At 42.3% G+C, this 17,316-nt stretch overlaps 1 protein-coding gene across 1 annotated transcript in view; it reads left to right on the top strand.

Moving 5' to 3' along the window:
• The first annotated feature begins 326 nt into the window (after positions 1 to 326).
• Positions 327 to 17,316, top strand: part of Kpna3 (karyopherin subunit alpha 3) — a 67,850-nt gene continuing 50,860 nt past the window's right edge. The window contains exon 1 of the mRNA XM_055617417.1: positions 327 to 674. Coding sequence (XP_055473392.1) covers positions 606 to 674 — 69 coding nt within the window. The 5' untranslated portion in view covers positions 327 to 605. The remainder of the gene's footprint in view (positions 675 to 17,316) is intronic.

Here is a 17,316-nt window from a genome sequence, read left to right on the forward strand (position 1 = left end):
GCAGAGCAAGAGAACAGGGTTTGAGAGTGGCTGCCATTTGAGGAGACCCTAAGGAAGCCAGAAGGGCAAAGCGAGTGTGGCCTTCTTTTTCTAATTTTCCAAGCTGTAGGGGGCAAGGCGCGCCCCGTCGCCAGAGAAGTCCCGCCCGCAACCCCGCCCGGAGGTGGGGCTTCGAGCCCGCGCTCAGTCAGCGCTGCGCCGAAAGCGCGCGCACAGCCGTCCCGGCATGCTTCTCGTCCTCCCACGGCGCGGCTCTGACCCGCGCCAGGCATGCTGGGAAGCGTAGTTTCCGCGCTCCGCCCCGCTCTACGGGGGGCGGTAAAAGCTGCTAGGTCGGGCTCCATTTCTAGCGCGTGCCTGGTGGCCGTGGGGAGGCCCCACGGAGGGGTGAGGGCAGGGTCCCCGTGACGGCCGGCAGGCCACAGCTCGGTGTGCCCCGGCGCGCGCCGCTCCTCAGCGCCGCCCCCGCGCCGCGGCCACCTCGCGCTCCAGGCGTCACGGAGCGCGCGCTCCTCCCCCTCCGTCCCCTCCCGCTCGACTCCTCGCCGCCGCCGCCGCCGCAGGAGCCGCCGCCGCCGCCGCCGCCGCCGGAGCCGCGCGCCGCCATGGCCGAGAATCCCGGCTTGGAGAACCACCGCATCAAGAGCTTCAAGAACAAGGGCCGCGATGTGGAGGCGAGTGCGCCCCGCGGCTGGCCGGGCCGGGCGGCTGGGAGGGGAGGGCGGGGGCCGCGGCCGCTGGCGGTCGGTCGGAGTCGGCCGCCGCCTCGGGGCGCCGCGGCCCGGCGGCAGCCGCTGTCTGAGCGGCCAGCGCGGGCTTCGGGGCCCGCCGGGCGCGCGGGCGCGGCCTGGTGTCGGAGGGACATGGCTGTGGAGCCGAGGCGGGGTCCGCGGCCGCGCGGGAGGAGGACCGGGAGGCCGGCGCCCCGCGTGCCGACCGCACTGCCGGGCCCGGCCGCCGCTCGTGTCCGCCAGCCGCTGCAGCCTCCCGCGCCGCCGCACACGGAGCCTCGGTCCCCGCGCCCAGGCGGGCGGTGGCAGCCCTCAGAGGGGGGTGGGGACCAGCCGGGTAACTGACTTGTTTGGGGGTGGTGGATGGGGGAGGGTAGGATGCGCCGGGACCATTTTCCAACGTTCCAGGGCTGTCCTTTGGACCAGCCTTCCTGAGCTTTTGCCGCTCATGCCCCTGTGACTGCTGGCATTGGGAGAGAGCTAAAGGTGGACAATAGTTTACCATCCATTGTGTTGCAGCTTTAGACAGAGGTTCTGCAGACCACTGATCCTAGGATTTCTTTTTTTTTTTAAGCTCATCTTGGAAGTGTAAATAATAGGAAAACAATTTCTTTGACCTGCTTTTGGAGAAATAAATTGGATACATAGATTCCTGTGTCCTTGTGTATGCCGCATGCCACCAAGCTGGGATTTTCCAAGTGGTTGCAAAACTGTAAACATTCATTGTGGTCACTCAGTTCACTGCTATTCAGCATGTTGCCATTGTCTCATTAAGGTGACATTAGCAGCCACTGTTTGCAAACTCTGCTTATTGAGGTAGCGCTAGAGGTCTCTCTGCTCATACTAAAACCAATCAAGTGTAACAGCTCAAACTTAACTGGGACTCCAGCTCTGGATTCGATAGGGGAAATAGTTTTTAAGTCCATACCCGCTTCTCTATTCTCGTAGTAGTTAATAGGATTTGTATAGTCCTATAATTTTTGGTAAGAGGCTTAAATACAGGGTTTGGTTTGGTAGAGGGGCAGATGAAGTTGGGCCATTTCTCAGAGCTACAAAATTAAGTATGAATTGGGAAAAACCTGGGGGAATATCTGTGGAATTCCCATTTGAGGGAGACTGCAGATTCTCTCTCTGTGTCCTGATCACATTTAAGTTTTTTTTTTTTTTGTTTTGAGAACTACTTCCAAACAGAAGTGAAACCTTGTAACTGGAATAGCCATCGGCCTCTTGTGTTTTTGGTAAGACTTAGTTTTGATCTTTTTTCACCAATAATTTTTCCGAGAGAGTGTGTGTGTGTTCCACCAGTAATCTCTCATGTTTTTTGTTTTGTTTTCTTTTTGAGACAGTTTCTTACTGCAGGGCAGGCTGGTTAAGCACACAGAATAATCCTCCTGCCTCAGCTCCCAAGTGCTAAGATTGCAGGCATGGGCCACCGTACCCAGTCCCACCAGTAATTTTTCTTGAGTTTGTCTTTTATTACTGTAAGCAAAACTTGAATAGTTTGTGTACATTCTTTCCCCTTCTGGATGTTGCTGTAAGTTTTTGTCATGATTCACTTTGAATATTGTGTCCTGTTTGTTTAATGATACCTAGTGAGGACTTTTACATGTAATAGAGCCACAGCAGATACTTCTGCTTATTTAAAGGTAACCAGTGGCTTGGGGGCACATGAAAAAGACAATGTAATTGCTAAGCCATTCTGCTGGATTTTGTTCACAACTGTACGTTTTTAAATATATGTCAGTATAACTAGGACATGAGATAAGGCATTCAAATGGTAGTTCTGTATGGCAGACACTATACTATAACAAGAGCTTGATACTTCATTTAATCCTTATGAGTTAGGTGTGGTATTGTCCTTACTTTACTAGAGAAAAAAAAGTACTTTGACACAGAATCTCAGCATTTATGTAATGTGTTGGTCATGTATGAACATTCATTTGCTAAAGCAACTATTAAGTGCTTGTAGTGCTTGGCCTTGCTCATTCAAAAAAGCCTAAGAAGATTCAGTCTGTACCTTGAGCTTACAGCCTGTGTAAGAAAACCCTACTCCGGGTCAGGGGAGTTGGCTTCCAAACAATGATGAAATCTGGTTGATTCCTAATGGGTAAATGGGAATGAGTCAGTAATCCCAGCACTTAGGCCATGGAGTCAGGAAGTTAGGAGTTCAAGGTCATCCTGGGCTATATGACACCTTGCCTCAAAAAATAATTAGATGAAGTGAAAGGGAATTAACTGGGGAAGGGAAAGGGCAGGAGAAGGTGGGAGGCATTTGAAATTTGAGGATCACTAACTGAAAAGTTCCTAGAAATGCAATAGGACTTTTTACTGAGGGATTGGGAAGGGGTGCCAGAAATTTCCCTGAAGGGTACCTGGGATCAGGTCTAATCTAAGGTTCTTGTGGGTTTAGACAGAACTAAGACATGGTGCCATATCAAATTTAGTTTTTCCCAAAGGCTGTGTTGCATTTGAGTCATACTGCACTTCGGCTCTGTAATTAAGTTGTGGTTATTAGGGTGTTTGATATTGTTTCTTTCCTACAAATAGTTTAGACAAAAGAAAACATTTAAATCATGCAGCCAGCTGATCAACAAGAAAAATAAGGTAACACTGAGGGTGAGTAGAGAGTTGCTTCCATCTTAGAGCCTTCTGTCTAGATTGACTTCAAAAGGGGGCTTTGGAGAGACAAAATAAAGTGGTAGATCTTACAGGAAATATGTATCAAATTGAGTTGGGGAGGTGAGAAATTAGTGAATAAATCCACAGGTGCAAGTGAGACCTGATTACATTAGGGAACAAATTGGAGACTTGCAGATGGCCTCTGTTGGTCCGCCTTGTGGCAGTGTCCCTTGGAAGGTTTTTCGTAGTAAGGAAATCTCAAATTTATTTAGTGTTATGAGAAGTGTCTCATAACATTTTCCAAAAATGGATACTGGACATAACAGTTATAACTTGAAATTAGGACTTGATGATTCTCTTCTTTTTTCTTCCTCTTAATCTTCCTCCTCTAGTTCATCCTTTTTCGTTTTAAGGTCACAAAGATAAAGTGAGCCTGAGTGTACAGGTGGAGGTAGGCAGGGGCTAAGTTATCATTGATAGTAAGTTGAAGCTTAGGTAAGGGAATCATATTTTTATACCTGAAGAGACAAGTAAAGAGGAAATGGGTCTGAATTTATGTCTCAGTACCAGACAATTTCAGGTAAGGCATTGATCCGTAAGCTTTTTTTTAAAAAGAAAGTTGTTACCTCTTTTCAGATATAGGAAGGTGTGCAAAACAAAATATTCTGCTTAGTGAATGATTATAAAATAGATGTTCAGGTAACTGGAACCCAAGTTAACCTTGTCCTGTTTATGTGGGTATGCATAACCTCAAGAATATGGTGTTTTGTTTGTTTTTTGTTTTTTAAGACATGATTTCTCTGTGTAGCCTTGGCTGTTTTGGAGCTGACTCTATAGAATAGGCTGGCCTTGAATTGGGTGTACGCCGCCACCATCTGGCTGACTTTTTGTCTATTTTTGTGCATGTGCCACAGTGTAGTGGTGGGAGTCAGAGGACAGCTTTTAGGAATTGGTTCTTTTCTTCCATGGGTAGCGATCACACTGAGGTTGCCAGGATTGTGGCAGTACCCACTGAGCTACCTGGATGGCTTGGATAGGACTTTTTTCTTTCATTAATAAATAATAACAAATTAAACTGGTGGTTTGAATGAGAATGGTATAACTGTTAAGAAAGGATTTAGAGGCCCTGTTGGATGTGTGTCACTGTGTCGCTTGGTGGGCTTCAAGGTTTCAAAAGCCCACATCAGACTTCGTTACATTTTCTTTCTTCTGCCTGCAACTTGGGAATCAGATGTGAGCTCTCAGCTACTGTTTCAGTGCCTGCCTGCCTCTGCCCTCTTGTCCCTGATGGTCATGGTCTAACTTTCTGCAACTGTAAGGAAGCCCCCAATTAAAAGCTTTCTTCTATAAATTGCTTTGGTCATGATGTCTCATCACAGCAGTAGAACAGCAACTAAGACAGAAACCTGAATACTTAATGCATGTTTATGATGATAAGTACTTTATATGGATTATTTATTTGTCCATGGTCATCCTATGAAAGCAGGCACTATTACAGTTTTCTGTTTGCTGTGGATGAAACCCGAGGACTGCCACTCGTCAGTAGCTTTAAGTCACAGCATGGTAAGGGACTGAGCCTGGGCTTATGTCCTAGAACTGTGACTCTAAACCAGAGCTCTTGCCCACTCTGCTCACTCCATTGAAGGGAGTGCAGCTTGACATGAGTGAGGCATGCCTGAGGGCATGCCAGGAGAGTAGTGAAGAAATCTCAACTATAGCATAAAATTCTTATTTCAGTGCTTTAAAACATTCCTAATAAACTATGTACAATCTGTCATTGAATTTATTTGCCCCCCCTTTTTTTCCACTCCTGCAGTTTCATTCTTATTAGCAGAGAGTTGATTTTACCAAAAAAGAAAAAAAAAAAAAAGATAATCGATATTGTTGGGTTAACAAACACTGGAACATTTATCCTTTAGATTTAGTACCAAGGATAAAACACATTTTTAGTTTGCAAATCAGTTAACATTTCCAAGATTGTTTATTTTCTTTATCTTTATACATTCTATTGGTAAGTGGCTCTCTACAAGCAGTTCTGTTGTATGCATACCCCTGGCTGTGAGTTGGGCTCACTCTTATACACTAATCACTTAGACTCCTTCATGTACCTCTATAATGAATAAGATTATGATTCTGCCATATGGTCATTCTAATTAAAACACTCTTTAGAAGATCCCCATGTGGTCTTTGATGGCTGACCTATGTTCTGTACTATCACTTGCCACTTTCATACTTTGCTAAGTGAGTTTCTTTTCACTTGGTTGGGATAGAATGCTGTGATGTTCAACAGTCTACATGTATAGTTTTAAAGTATGGGCTCTATTGAGATGCCCAGTAAGGGCAGAGAGACCTTGTAGTACCGCAACCATTTAGTGATTGGTTGGTAAAATTTCATACATACTCTTTGAGAAAAGGGACAAGAAAGGATATACTTTTTAAAACTATATATTTAGGGATGAAAAATAAAATATTATTGAAGGATTTTTATATACGCTTTTAAAAAAGATTTAAAAAATTTAAAAAGATTGTGCGCATGTTTGTGTGTCTGTGTGTACGTAAGTGCAGATGCCCTTAGAATCCATAGAAGGGCATTGGCTGCCCTGGAGTTAAGAGTTACAGGTTGTTGCGAACTGTCTCACATGGGTGCTGGAAACTGAACTCTCATCCTCCGCAAAAACAGAGCCTTTAACCAGGGAGCCAGATCTTCAGGCTCTTATTTTGAGATAATAATAATTTCTTTTGGATCAAACCCAGTCTTTTGCTGTAATGTACCTTTATAAGGTGAACAAACTCATACTTGAATGTGAGCTAGAAGAAAGATGAATATAAAATTCATTCTAGTTTGTTTATTTTTACTAGCACATTGATACTTAGCTTTTCTAAATAATAGCAATTGAATACAAAGTGTTTTTGGCATTCACCCATTCTTTTTTTTAGCTCTGTTTAACCACATTTAGTGCCTTGAAGGTTCTTACTGCTCTAACCTTCCTGATACTTTTTCTCTTACTAAATTTGCAGAATGTGACTTCTTTTTTTCAGAAATCTCTATGTCATATGTCAGGCACTAGTTTTTTTTTTGTTTTTTTTTTTTTTTTTTAATTTCGTGCTGAGGCATAGGCTTTTCCTAGTCCCTTCACTCTTGTATTTGGTTGGCTTTGCTAACTCTACTGCCTATCCATTGAGTGTAGGCATGTGTTGGGATTCTGCCTGTGAGTCTTCCTCTATGAAGAAGTTTTGTTGTTCACACCAGCAGTTCCTTTAGCTGTAACCGTGTCTTCGCTGAGGTGGGGAGGGGGTGGCAAGAGCATGAGTGAAATCTATTTTAGTCATCTGCTGGAAGGGTTCACACGGGCACCTCAGCAACTTCTCATCCTCAATGAGTGTTAGAGCCATGTTCTTTCTGCCTTTGTGTTCGCATTGCCCTAGCTGTGACTGTTTTTGAAACCCGAGAGCCTGCTTGGACTCCTTCCTCACCTTCACCTTCAGTCAGATGCCAGTCAGTGTAGTTTCAATCTCTGTAGTGTCTGGATTTTAGCCTCGCCTATTTGTTCTAACTCTGTTTCCCTGTACTTGAAGCCTTATTGCCTGTCACCTGGCAGTATAAAAATTTCCCTCAAAAGTGGTACCTTGCTGTAGTTCACTAGGATCTTTCAGCAAGCTGATGCTTTTTTTCACTACTACCCCTCTCCTCTTTCATCCTGTTAAACTCTATAAAACTGAACTTCTTATAGGCTTATATATAATCTGGAATCCTGCTCTCCTGGCTTTGCCAGGGCTGTTTCTATTCTCAGGGCTGTCTCGCTGACTGAAATATCCTTCTCTGCCTCCTGTTGATTGGCTAATTCCTACCTCTTAAATACTGTAGATCAAGGTACTTTCCTTTGCTCCTGAGAGAATCTTTGTAATCGTAGTGTGGTAATGTACTGAATTGTGTTTTGTCTGTTCTCCCAACTGGATTATGAGGTTTGTTTGAGGGCACCGACTCTAGACCTTTAATGTCTGCATCACAATATGGTTGGGACAAAGCAAACACTACAATAGTCTAATGAATACACTCATACTAGATATCACTGGTACCGTCATTTCCCCCAAAGTGTTGTGTATGTATGTGTGTGTATTTAATTAATGTTATGCATGTGGGTGTTTTTCTTTCATGTATGTTAGTGTACCAGGTGCATGCCTTCAGACAACCAACAAAGGCAAGGCATAGTACATTTTTAAACTGAGATTGTTGATCCTGTACTGTCTTTCCCTTTTACTTTGAAAATAAAATCCAAACATTTTACTGTGACAGGCAAAGTGTTAGGAGATTAAGGCTTGTGTTTAGTGGATTAAGATTCATATGGAGGCTGGCTTATTTCCACTATATATAATGTCTTCAAGGTTCATTCATATTATAGCATGTATAAGCTGTTTCTTCCTTGATAAAATTCCATTGTATATATGTACTGCATTTTGTCTGTTCCAGTGATTATCATCCTGTGGGTCATGATCTCTTTTGGGATTGTTGAACGACCTTTTCACAGGGGTGGCCCAAGACTATTGGAAAACAGATATTTACATCACAATTCATAATAGTAACAAGATTACATTTATGAAGGGGCAACAAAATAATTTTATGGTTGGGGTCAGCACAGCATGAGGAAATGTATTAAAGAGTCACAACATTAGGAAGGTTGAGAACCACAGGTCTGTTTATTCTCTCAGTGAATACTTGGTTATCACCTATGTTTTGGGTGTTGTCTGCCCACAGTTTTATTTATATATTTTTGCCTTTTTTGTTTTAGGTAGGGTCCTCATGTATCTACCCAGGTTGGCTTTGAACTGGTTGTATAGCCAAGGATGACCTTGAAGTCCTGGTATTCCTGTAGGTACTACTGTGTCCAGTGCTGGGTATCAAATCCAGGGCTTCCAGCATGCTGGGCAAGTACTTTGCCAACTGAGCTACATTCTCAGCCTTACTGGTTTTGTTGTTTTTGTTTTTTGTTTTGTTTTGTTCTGTTTTTTGAAACAAAGCTTTGTTGTGTAGCCCAGGCAGGCCTAGAACTTTGTGATACTCCTTCCTCCAAATGTGTACACCCTTGTATTTTCCTACTATTTAAAAGTGTCCTTAATTGGTTAAAAAAAAAATCAGGTCAGTGTTCTTACATTGCAATGCACCATGGGAAACTTTCTCTTTTGTGGTTCAAAACAAGTGTCAGCAGTTTCATATGGCTGAGCCTGATATAAGGTCCTGCACACAGAAATATCTTTCCTCTGTGGTGTAGTTTAATTTGTTCCTTATGCACCATCCTTAGGGTCTTCTATAAACTGGACATTAAATTTACAGGGTTGATCAGCTTCAGATTAAATTTGTGACAAGACTTACATGAATCACATTGGCCTTCAAGCTCTCTATGTAGCTAAGGCTGGCCTTAGACTTCTGATCCTCCTGCCCGTTTCCTGAGTGTAGGATTACAGGTGTTTACCAGCACTCCCAGTTCAGCATTTTTTCCCACGTGGGGGGTTTATTAAGGGAAGGGGGTAAGGGAAGGGAGAAGGGGTCACAGAGACTGTCTCTGGGTAGGGCAGAAGAAAGAGAGAGAGCCTCTCTTATAAAGTGACCCAGAGCATGCACAGGGGGTCTGTAGGTGGCTTCACAGATGCCCGATATCTGCTTTGTCAGGTCCCTTGGGTATGGCCCTAGAGATGTCAGCATTCTTTTAATCAAAAATTTTAATCGATGCAATGTGTTTCAGAATATATGCTGAAGATATTATTTGATCAGAGGTCACAAATATGAAAGTTACTGTATTTGTTGAAATGAACTTTAGTTATTTTGGTTAGTTAGAACATAGTGGACAACTCTTGAAGGAGAAAAAAGTAACTTTTGCTATCAAGTAAAGGAGTTACAAAGTATGTTTCTAGAAAGCCTAGCTTCAGAATCAGTGATATTGTCTTGTGTAACTGGCACCATTGCTTATACAAGGTTTGGCTTCCATGTCAGTTCTTTTATCTTGAAGGGAAGGGGATAGTAAAATTGTAAGACTGATGTAACTATCCTTCTGTGGTTTTGCCATAGCCTCACCGTGTCAGTGATAATATGGAATCAATTATCTTGAAATAAAGATTAGAAGGCTGAAAAATATGATCCCCCGCCCCCAAATCTATGGCATTTCGGTAAGACCAATGCTGAGCACGATTTTAGTGTGGAGCTTGCCAGGCTGTAACATCAACCTTTGCAAGGCGCTGTCAGAGCAGAGAAAGGGAATGACTGAACTGTCTCGGAATTCCTTGTCTACCAAGTTTTCTTTTCTTTAGAATGCCATGTTTTTAAAATGTCTTATGTCCTCTGCCCTCTTACGATATAATTTCTTTTTCTTGGTTCTTATGGATATTAGGGTTTCCTTTTTATAAGTAATGCCCCGGGTTTCTTAGATAAGGTTTATTATTATTATTATTATTATTATTATTATTATTATTATTATTATTATTATTAGATCTGTGAGGTTTTTGTTCATCACTTTTGGGGGACTGAATTTGCTGTTCTTTCTGATATTGTCAGCATGTTTTTCTGTAGTAGCCTTTTCTTTTTTTTTTTTAATTTGATTCACAGACTGTAGTGATTAGAAAACAGATTCAATAACATTGAATGTTTTCCTGTGTTCCAGGAAGGGAGTTTGGTCATAAAGTTTGTCAATATGAGGGATTGGAGAGATGGCCAGTGGTAGGAAGCACTGGCTGCCATTCCGGAGGACCTCAGTGTGATTCCCTGCACCCACATGGGGACTCTCAAGTCTTAGTGCCCTCACATGTAAGGAGTCTGGTGCCCTCTTCTGATCTCTTCAGCCCCTGCATGTATGTGGTGCTCAGATACATGCAGGCAAAACAATGCACGTAAAAGAAAAATGAATTTCAAAAAGGAACTATGAAAAAAATTTTTCGATGTAGGGAGTTTTAGCAGGGAGACTTTGCTAGGCTTATGCTTAATAATTCAGTGTCGTGTGCTAAGCTCCTAATTGCAGTGTGCTGTTGGAGTGTAGACAAAGATGATGCTTGACCATATCTGAGGCAGTGGAATAGGTTGTGCTTGAAACAGTTCTGGAAGGATAGCCTTTAAGGCTTAGCATTTGCAAACAGTTGAAACAGTGGCCTTACATTTATTATACCTTTTTGGTAACAATACTTTGATTTGGCCTTTGGAAGCTACTTTCCTGTCATCGGATGTCTTTTAGTAGGTTGTGTGTGTGTGTTTTGAGAAGGTGCTGTTAGGTAGCTTTGACTGAGCTTAATCTTGTGATCTTCTTTCCTTTACCTCCTACAATATGGGATTAGAGGTGTTTACCACCATTACTAGCTTTGTTCTTGGTGGGATTTTTTTCAGTCTGGGTGCTTCTGTCTCTTTTGTTTAATTAAAGTGCCTCACCTTTTTCACCTCACACAAATTAGACCAATCAACCTCTGTTCCTCGTGTTTCTGTCTTTTGAAGAAAATTGGAAAGCTTTATTTATTTGGGGTAGAGTGTGTTTTTGTGTGTTAGCACATCATATGTTGGAAATACTGCAGTACACATGCATTGGGTACTCCTGATGGAGTGAACAGCACTGGACAGCGGCAGGGCACATGGAAAGACAGTTTGCATAGGGTCAAGCATTGCCTTTGTATACACTGGGGTTGCCGTGCCGTGTGACAAGTGATTTTACTCATTCAGTCACCTGGCCGATCCTAGGTATTTGAGTGGGACCTCTCTTGGAGGTCTTGGTAAGGAAGCTGTGCTTTAGTCCCTGCCATGTTACATCTATGGGGACTGCTTTCATTCCTGTGTTTTAATAGTCTTCAGAGTATCTTAGTTCTGGAGACTGCTCTGTATCTTCCTAGTATATTCTTCTGCCTCCATGCCTTTGCTTTTTTCCTTGCTAAGTTAACTCAGGTTTGTTTGTAACATTCTTAGGTGATCAGTGTCTTGCTTTGTGTGGAATTGAAGGACACAGCACTGAATGTTAACAAGTTATTTCACTTGAAGTGAGTTAGTGTAAAGACAGTTTTGGAATCTAAATGTCCCTATAGAAGTATCAAGTATGCTGGTGAAAATGTGTGCTGAAGTAGCTTTCTGTGGTTCTTCCACTTAGGCCTTAGCTGTTTGAATTCTGAACAGAGTTTGAGGGAGAAACCATGGAAGATAACGATTACAATTGTGGAGCACTTAAATGTGAGCAGAACACACAGTTTGTATGAATACTCTTAATTGTCGCAAGTGTTCTGTTGCATGGATAAGGAAAATGAAATAGGTAAATTGCTTAAGAATGTGAAACTAAGAAGGGACAAGACCAGCATTTAGTTCCGGATTTAAGGAGGGACAGCCTACCCCTTTAATAGCTCTCCTACTCTGCTTCAGGGTTCTTGCTTGAAGAAAAAGATTAGTACAGGGACTATAGAAAGCAAAGAAATACTTTAATGGAAATGTGTTCTCAGTACTCTGGGCCCTAAGGGAAAGCAACTATATAAGCTGACCTGGGCAAGTCAGGGAAGGCTTCATGAAGACGATTGTGCTCAAGTTCAAGATAGCTAAACACAGGTGTGTCAGTTGGTGGTAAGTGTTGGGTGGGCCTGGAAGAGGCAACATAGTATATTTAGGGAACTAAAATAATGGAGTATTTCTTAAATGTGGAATGGTTAGAAAGTTGAGAGGATAGGGAGGGACTAGATGCTAGATTGTGGAAACCCTCTTCTCCTGGGTAATAAGTAGAGGGATTTGTGTATACTGTTCTTTGGTGCTACTGTTGTTTGGTGTGTTGGTGATGGTGAGAGCAAAAAGACACATCGTGAGTAATATAGTTAGAAATCCCTTCGAATTTTATGGAATGCCTACACTTGAAATATCATTGGCATCGGGACTTAAAAGGAGAAAACATTATTAGGACTGTTTATTTGCTGTACTCTACATTGTAGAACAGGTTGACAGGCCTTTTCTGTAAAGAGCCATAATCTTTGAAGCCAAGATAATTTACATGTACATCTGCTGTGGCTGCTCAACTCTGCCTCGAACACAAAAGGAACAGTAGACAGTTGTTAAGTGAATAGGCATGTTGCTCTGTTTATCCAGCTGTGCTTATAAAATAAGGTGGTGACCAGAAGTGAGGCTTCACAAGTAGTTAAAAGCACTGAGAGGGTGGTTAAGATGATAATGTAAGGGCCAAGGAGATGGCCTAGCACAGCGGTTCTCACCCTGTGGATTGCAGCTCCCTTAGAAGTTTGCATAGCAGGTGCCCTGCGTATCAGGGGTTTCCATTATGCCTCATAGCAGTAGCAAAATCACAGTCAGGAAGCAGCAACGAAATAGTGTTACGGCTGAGGGTCACCACACACAACGAACTCTATTGATAATAAAGGGCCACAGTGGGTTGAGACCCACTGGCTTAGCATTGTTGCCAAGCCTAATGGCCTGAGTTCAATTACCTGGATCTCTTTTGTAAATAAATAAATGTCATTTTTTAAAGAGGATGATAATGTTGATGGGGACTTTAATAATAGTGAAGGAAAAAGGACACGGAAAGGAAAGAGCCTCCAGGGTGTACCATTTTAAAGACTAAGGGGAAATGTAGCTGAAGAATGGGTCTGTTGGAAGTTTAGCTGCAATTCAGAGATGCAGAACATTAGGGCAAAGAGCTCCCTGGAAGGGAGTTGTTGGAAGGTCACTGCGTTGGAGGAGATGTCTGATGAGCATTGAAAGTATAAGCCAATTGCTTGGCACTTCTGGACCAGTAAGAAATGGAAAACTGGGAGAGTGGTGGTGGCTGGGTTCTGTGTGTTGCCAGGGAGCTGAACTAGTTTAGTTTGACCTTACTTTAAATACCTAGTGGTAATGGGAAGGAGCAGCCATGGTAAAAAAAAAAAAAAAAAAAGAAAGAGTAGGGTTTTTCTTCTCATTTGTTTAGAGTAGTAGGATTTATTACAGGTTAAAATTGAAAGAGCCTCTGATCAGGAGGAACTGTGAGTGGGACATGAAGGGGCCTCAGGTGGAAAGACACAGAAAGACAGGAACATCCTCTACAGCAGGGAGGTAACTACTCAGTCTGATGGCTTCTGTTGTCTTTCTTTGACAACATTCTTTCTGGAGCAGGGCTTTTACATTTCCAGGCGTATACTATGTAAAAGAGGTATAAAAATAAATATTTATTGATAGTCATAAAGAAATTTAAGTCAGTTCTTTGGTATACATGCAATACCATATTGTAAAGACAAGGTAATTGTGCATATTAATGAGGTAGATCATCAATGCTGAGAGTAACACTTCACATAAATAATGTAGCATAAAATGGTAGAAGTATGTTTAAAGCTGTTCAGAAACTGTTGGAAAATTTAAATCCTGAGCCAAAATCATTTGAAGCCTTGTTAGGAAACACAGACCAGCAGTTCATTCAGCAATTTTCAATTAAAAAAAAAAAAAAAAAAAAAAAAGGTAGGTTTATTTCTTTATTTATTTCTGCATGTCTATGCAGGTCAGAGAACAGCTTACTGAAGTGTGGGTCCTGGGATCGGACTCGGGTCAGGCTTGGCAGTAAATGCCTTTACCTAGTGAGCTGTCTCACTGGCCCCTCAAACAACAATTTTATTTTCTGATTTTTTTTTATTTTATTTTTTGTTTGTTCCATTTTGTTTCTGTATTTTGAGATAAAGTTTCTCTGTGTAGCCTGGGGTATGCTGTGAAATCTGCCTGTCTCTGCTTCTGGGTGCTAGGATTAAAGGCGTGCACCACCACTATTTGGCTTGGATTTAATTTTTAATTCAAACATTTTTTATGTATATGAGTGTTTTGCCCAAATTTTGCACTATGTGTACCTGGTACCTGCAGAGGTGAGAAGGAGGTATTGGATTCCAGGGACTAGAGTAATAGACGGTTGTGAGCTGCCATGTGGGTGCTGTGTCCTCTGCAAGAGCAACAAGTGCTCTTACCACTGAGCAATCTCTTCAGCCCCTTTTCTGTTTCTCTACAAGAGCAGAAGCCATGCATAAACTCTACAGTTTATAACATATAATGCTCTGGAATCTGAGCCAAGCGTGTTTCAGGCACTTAATATTTCATGGAGTGTGTTACAAAGTGCATACATGTTTTGAACTAAGGGTGCAATAAAATCATGATTTGACATGGCTGAGCAAGCCTAGAAACACCTTGTACTTTTAAAAACATTTTTAGTTAATTTTTTTTTTTGTTGCACATTTGAAAGCCTTTTATTATTGCTTATATTTCCTGTTACCTGAGAGAAATTCAGGTACAAGACTTCATATAGGGTCCCAACCCACAATTTAAAAAGCTGGGCTGTGTGTAGAGAATGTTTTAAAAGAAGATGATGTTTGAAGGAAAAAGGTTTTGGGGAATGCAACATAGGAACTTACTAGAATGAGGGGTTTAGCTGAAGTAAATGCAGAAGCTGTTTTTTGACTTAAAATATTTCAGTTTTCTAATTTATAGTTTTTCAACTTTCTGACGATTTGAAAATATACATACTTCAATATTTCAAGTTAATCTTCTTCCGCTGATGATATGTGGTTGCTCGGCCATTCTGCCCTGGGCTAGCTGCATTTAATACCTTTGCGCTGAGCTGCTGTCACACATGATGGCTTCGCCCAGATAACAGTTGTAGTTTGAGGGTCGCTTGTACTATCGTGTTATTTTTCTATGTTGTTATAAACTTATGACAGTCATATTTTATTTCACTTATATTGCTAGAATTGTAAACCAAATTCAAAGTGTATACTTCATATTTAGTTGAATTATTAAAAAAAAAAAAAAGGACCTAGAAACATTGGTAGGTTAATGGTTCCAACCTTTCTTTTCTTTTGTCACAAAGGTGAAACTTAGGCCTAGAGAAAAGGTTGTCACCCACTTAACCAGTTGGCGGCATTGTTCCTAGTTGCAGAAAAGCAGAAGTCAATTTTGTTTTTTGAAACTTTCAAAGAAATAAAAAAAAAAAATTAACAAGTTGATCTTCCATGTACATTTTAAAACAATTATAGTTTGTAACTATTTTATTTCTAACTACCTACTTCGAACACATTTCCCTGGTGATTTTGAAACACAAACTGTTCTTGTATTCCACACACACACACACACACAGCATGTATGTGAAATATAATTTTGCGTGTGTGTGTGTGTATATTCCCACATATGTGTGGAGATCAGAGGTCATCTTTTGGAAGTCTTTTCTCTGGCCACCTTGTATGATCTAGGGATTGAACTCAGGTCATGAGACTTGTGGGCAAGTGCTTTTACCTGCTGATTTGTCTTGTTGTCTAGACTACCTAAAAAGTGCAGTGCAGCAATACAGCAGCAACCAGTCAGTTAAAGAGTGATAGATTTGAATAGGTCATTCCCATGGAAATGGCCAGCACGCACACACACAAAGATCATGAATGTTATTCCCAACTAGCAAAGAAAAACAGCAGCACAGTAGGATAATAGTGAGCTTTAGGAAGATGGAGAAATTAGAACTGTCATACACTTGTAGCAGGATTGTTAACCATTTAGGAATAGCTTTTTCAAGGTGTTAATCAGAGTGTTGACCCATGATTTTATTTCTGTTTATACCTAAAAGCTAGGAAAGTGTCGTTTTCTGTCTAGCGGGGGGGGGTAGGTGGGTGGTCCATTCTTTGTTTGGAGGGGCTGCAAACCTGGGGTGTGGGGTGGGGAGTTGGGGAGCTGGGTAGTCCCCAGGATGCTACTGTCATCTGATTTCCCCAGAGCCACACTATTGCGGGGTGTGGCACAGGGCTGCTGGTTTCCACCAGGCTGAATGCCATGCTGGAAGCCCAGGCTTCAGGACAGAAATGAGGTTCTGGGTCTCTCCCAGGAAACCCACCGTGGCTAGAACGCTTTAAGGAGAGGCCTGTGTGCTAGGCTAGGGTGTGGAAAGTTTTCTACAGAGTGTTACAGTTAGCTCTTTTAGAATGAGATTGATGGAAGTGCACCCAGCCCATCGTGGGTGGTGCCATCCCTGGGCGATGGTCCTAAGTTCTATAAGAAAGCAGGCCGAGCAAGCCAGTAATCATTGCCTCTCCATGGCCTCTGTATAAGCTCCTGTCTCTAGATTCCCATCCTGTTACGTTCCTGCCCTGACTTCCTTCGGTGATAGACTACAGTGCAGAAGTGTAAGACAAACAAACAAAAATTTCCCTCCCCAACCTGCCTTTTGGTCATGGTGTCACTGCAAAAGTAACCCTAACTAAGACAACCGATAATACAGGCATTTCAGTTTATGAAGTCAAAGTAGTGTATGGAGTTCTCATTCCACCTGATTATATTTTCCCAGAGTTACCAAAATATATTTCTTTAAAATGTTGTAATGCACTGGAGGATTAAAAAGCATGTTTAACCTTGAGTGGGTCCTCTTCTTAAAAAACAAACGGTTATTTGGTGAAATTATAAATTGGTGGGGTTTTGTCTAGGAGTTCCTTACAGAGTACACAGTATTGTTGGCTTGAACTATAAACTAGAGACAGAACAGTGGGAATCCTGAGAAGAGAGTGCTCGTGTAAGACCCACCAAATCTTACCAACCTGCCGTATGTGTGCGAGTGCAGCTGGCCAGCATGTGTGCACGCAGCATGGATGCCAGGCTGTGAGTGGTGGCGTGTTCCAGGAGCAGGTTGCCGGTCGCCGTCTCTAATGAGGGGACCCAACGTGAAAAGCCAGTGCCGGAGCTTAGTGACTGCTGTAGATGTTGGACTGCCCTGAAGAAGACAAACACTGATTCAGTAGACCCTAAGAAGGCGCAGCAGAATATCTGTTTGGACTGTAGTCATTTCTCATAAAACTAAGGCAGGATGTTAGACTGTGAGAAGCAAGTAAGATCAGCACTTACTAGTCAGTGCTGAGGCTTGAACCCACAGCCTCATTCATGGTGGCAAACTGCTAACAGCTGAGCTGTCTCCAGCCCAAAGCAGCATTGTTCTATATTCTCTCTCTCTTTGCCTCTTTTGAGGCACAGTCT

The sequence above is a fragment of the Psammomys obesus genome, unplaced genomic scaffold (genome assembly GCF_907164565.1).
Source record: "Psammomys obesus unplaced genomic scaffold, mPsaObe1.curated_primary_1811, whole genome shotgun sequence".
NCBI classification, from domain to species: domain Eukaryota; kingdom Metazoa; phylum Chordata; class Mammalia; order Rodentia; family Muridae; genus Psammomys; species Psammomys obesus.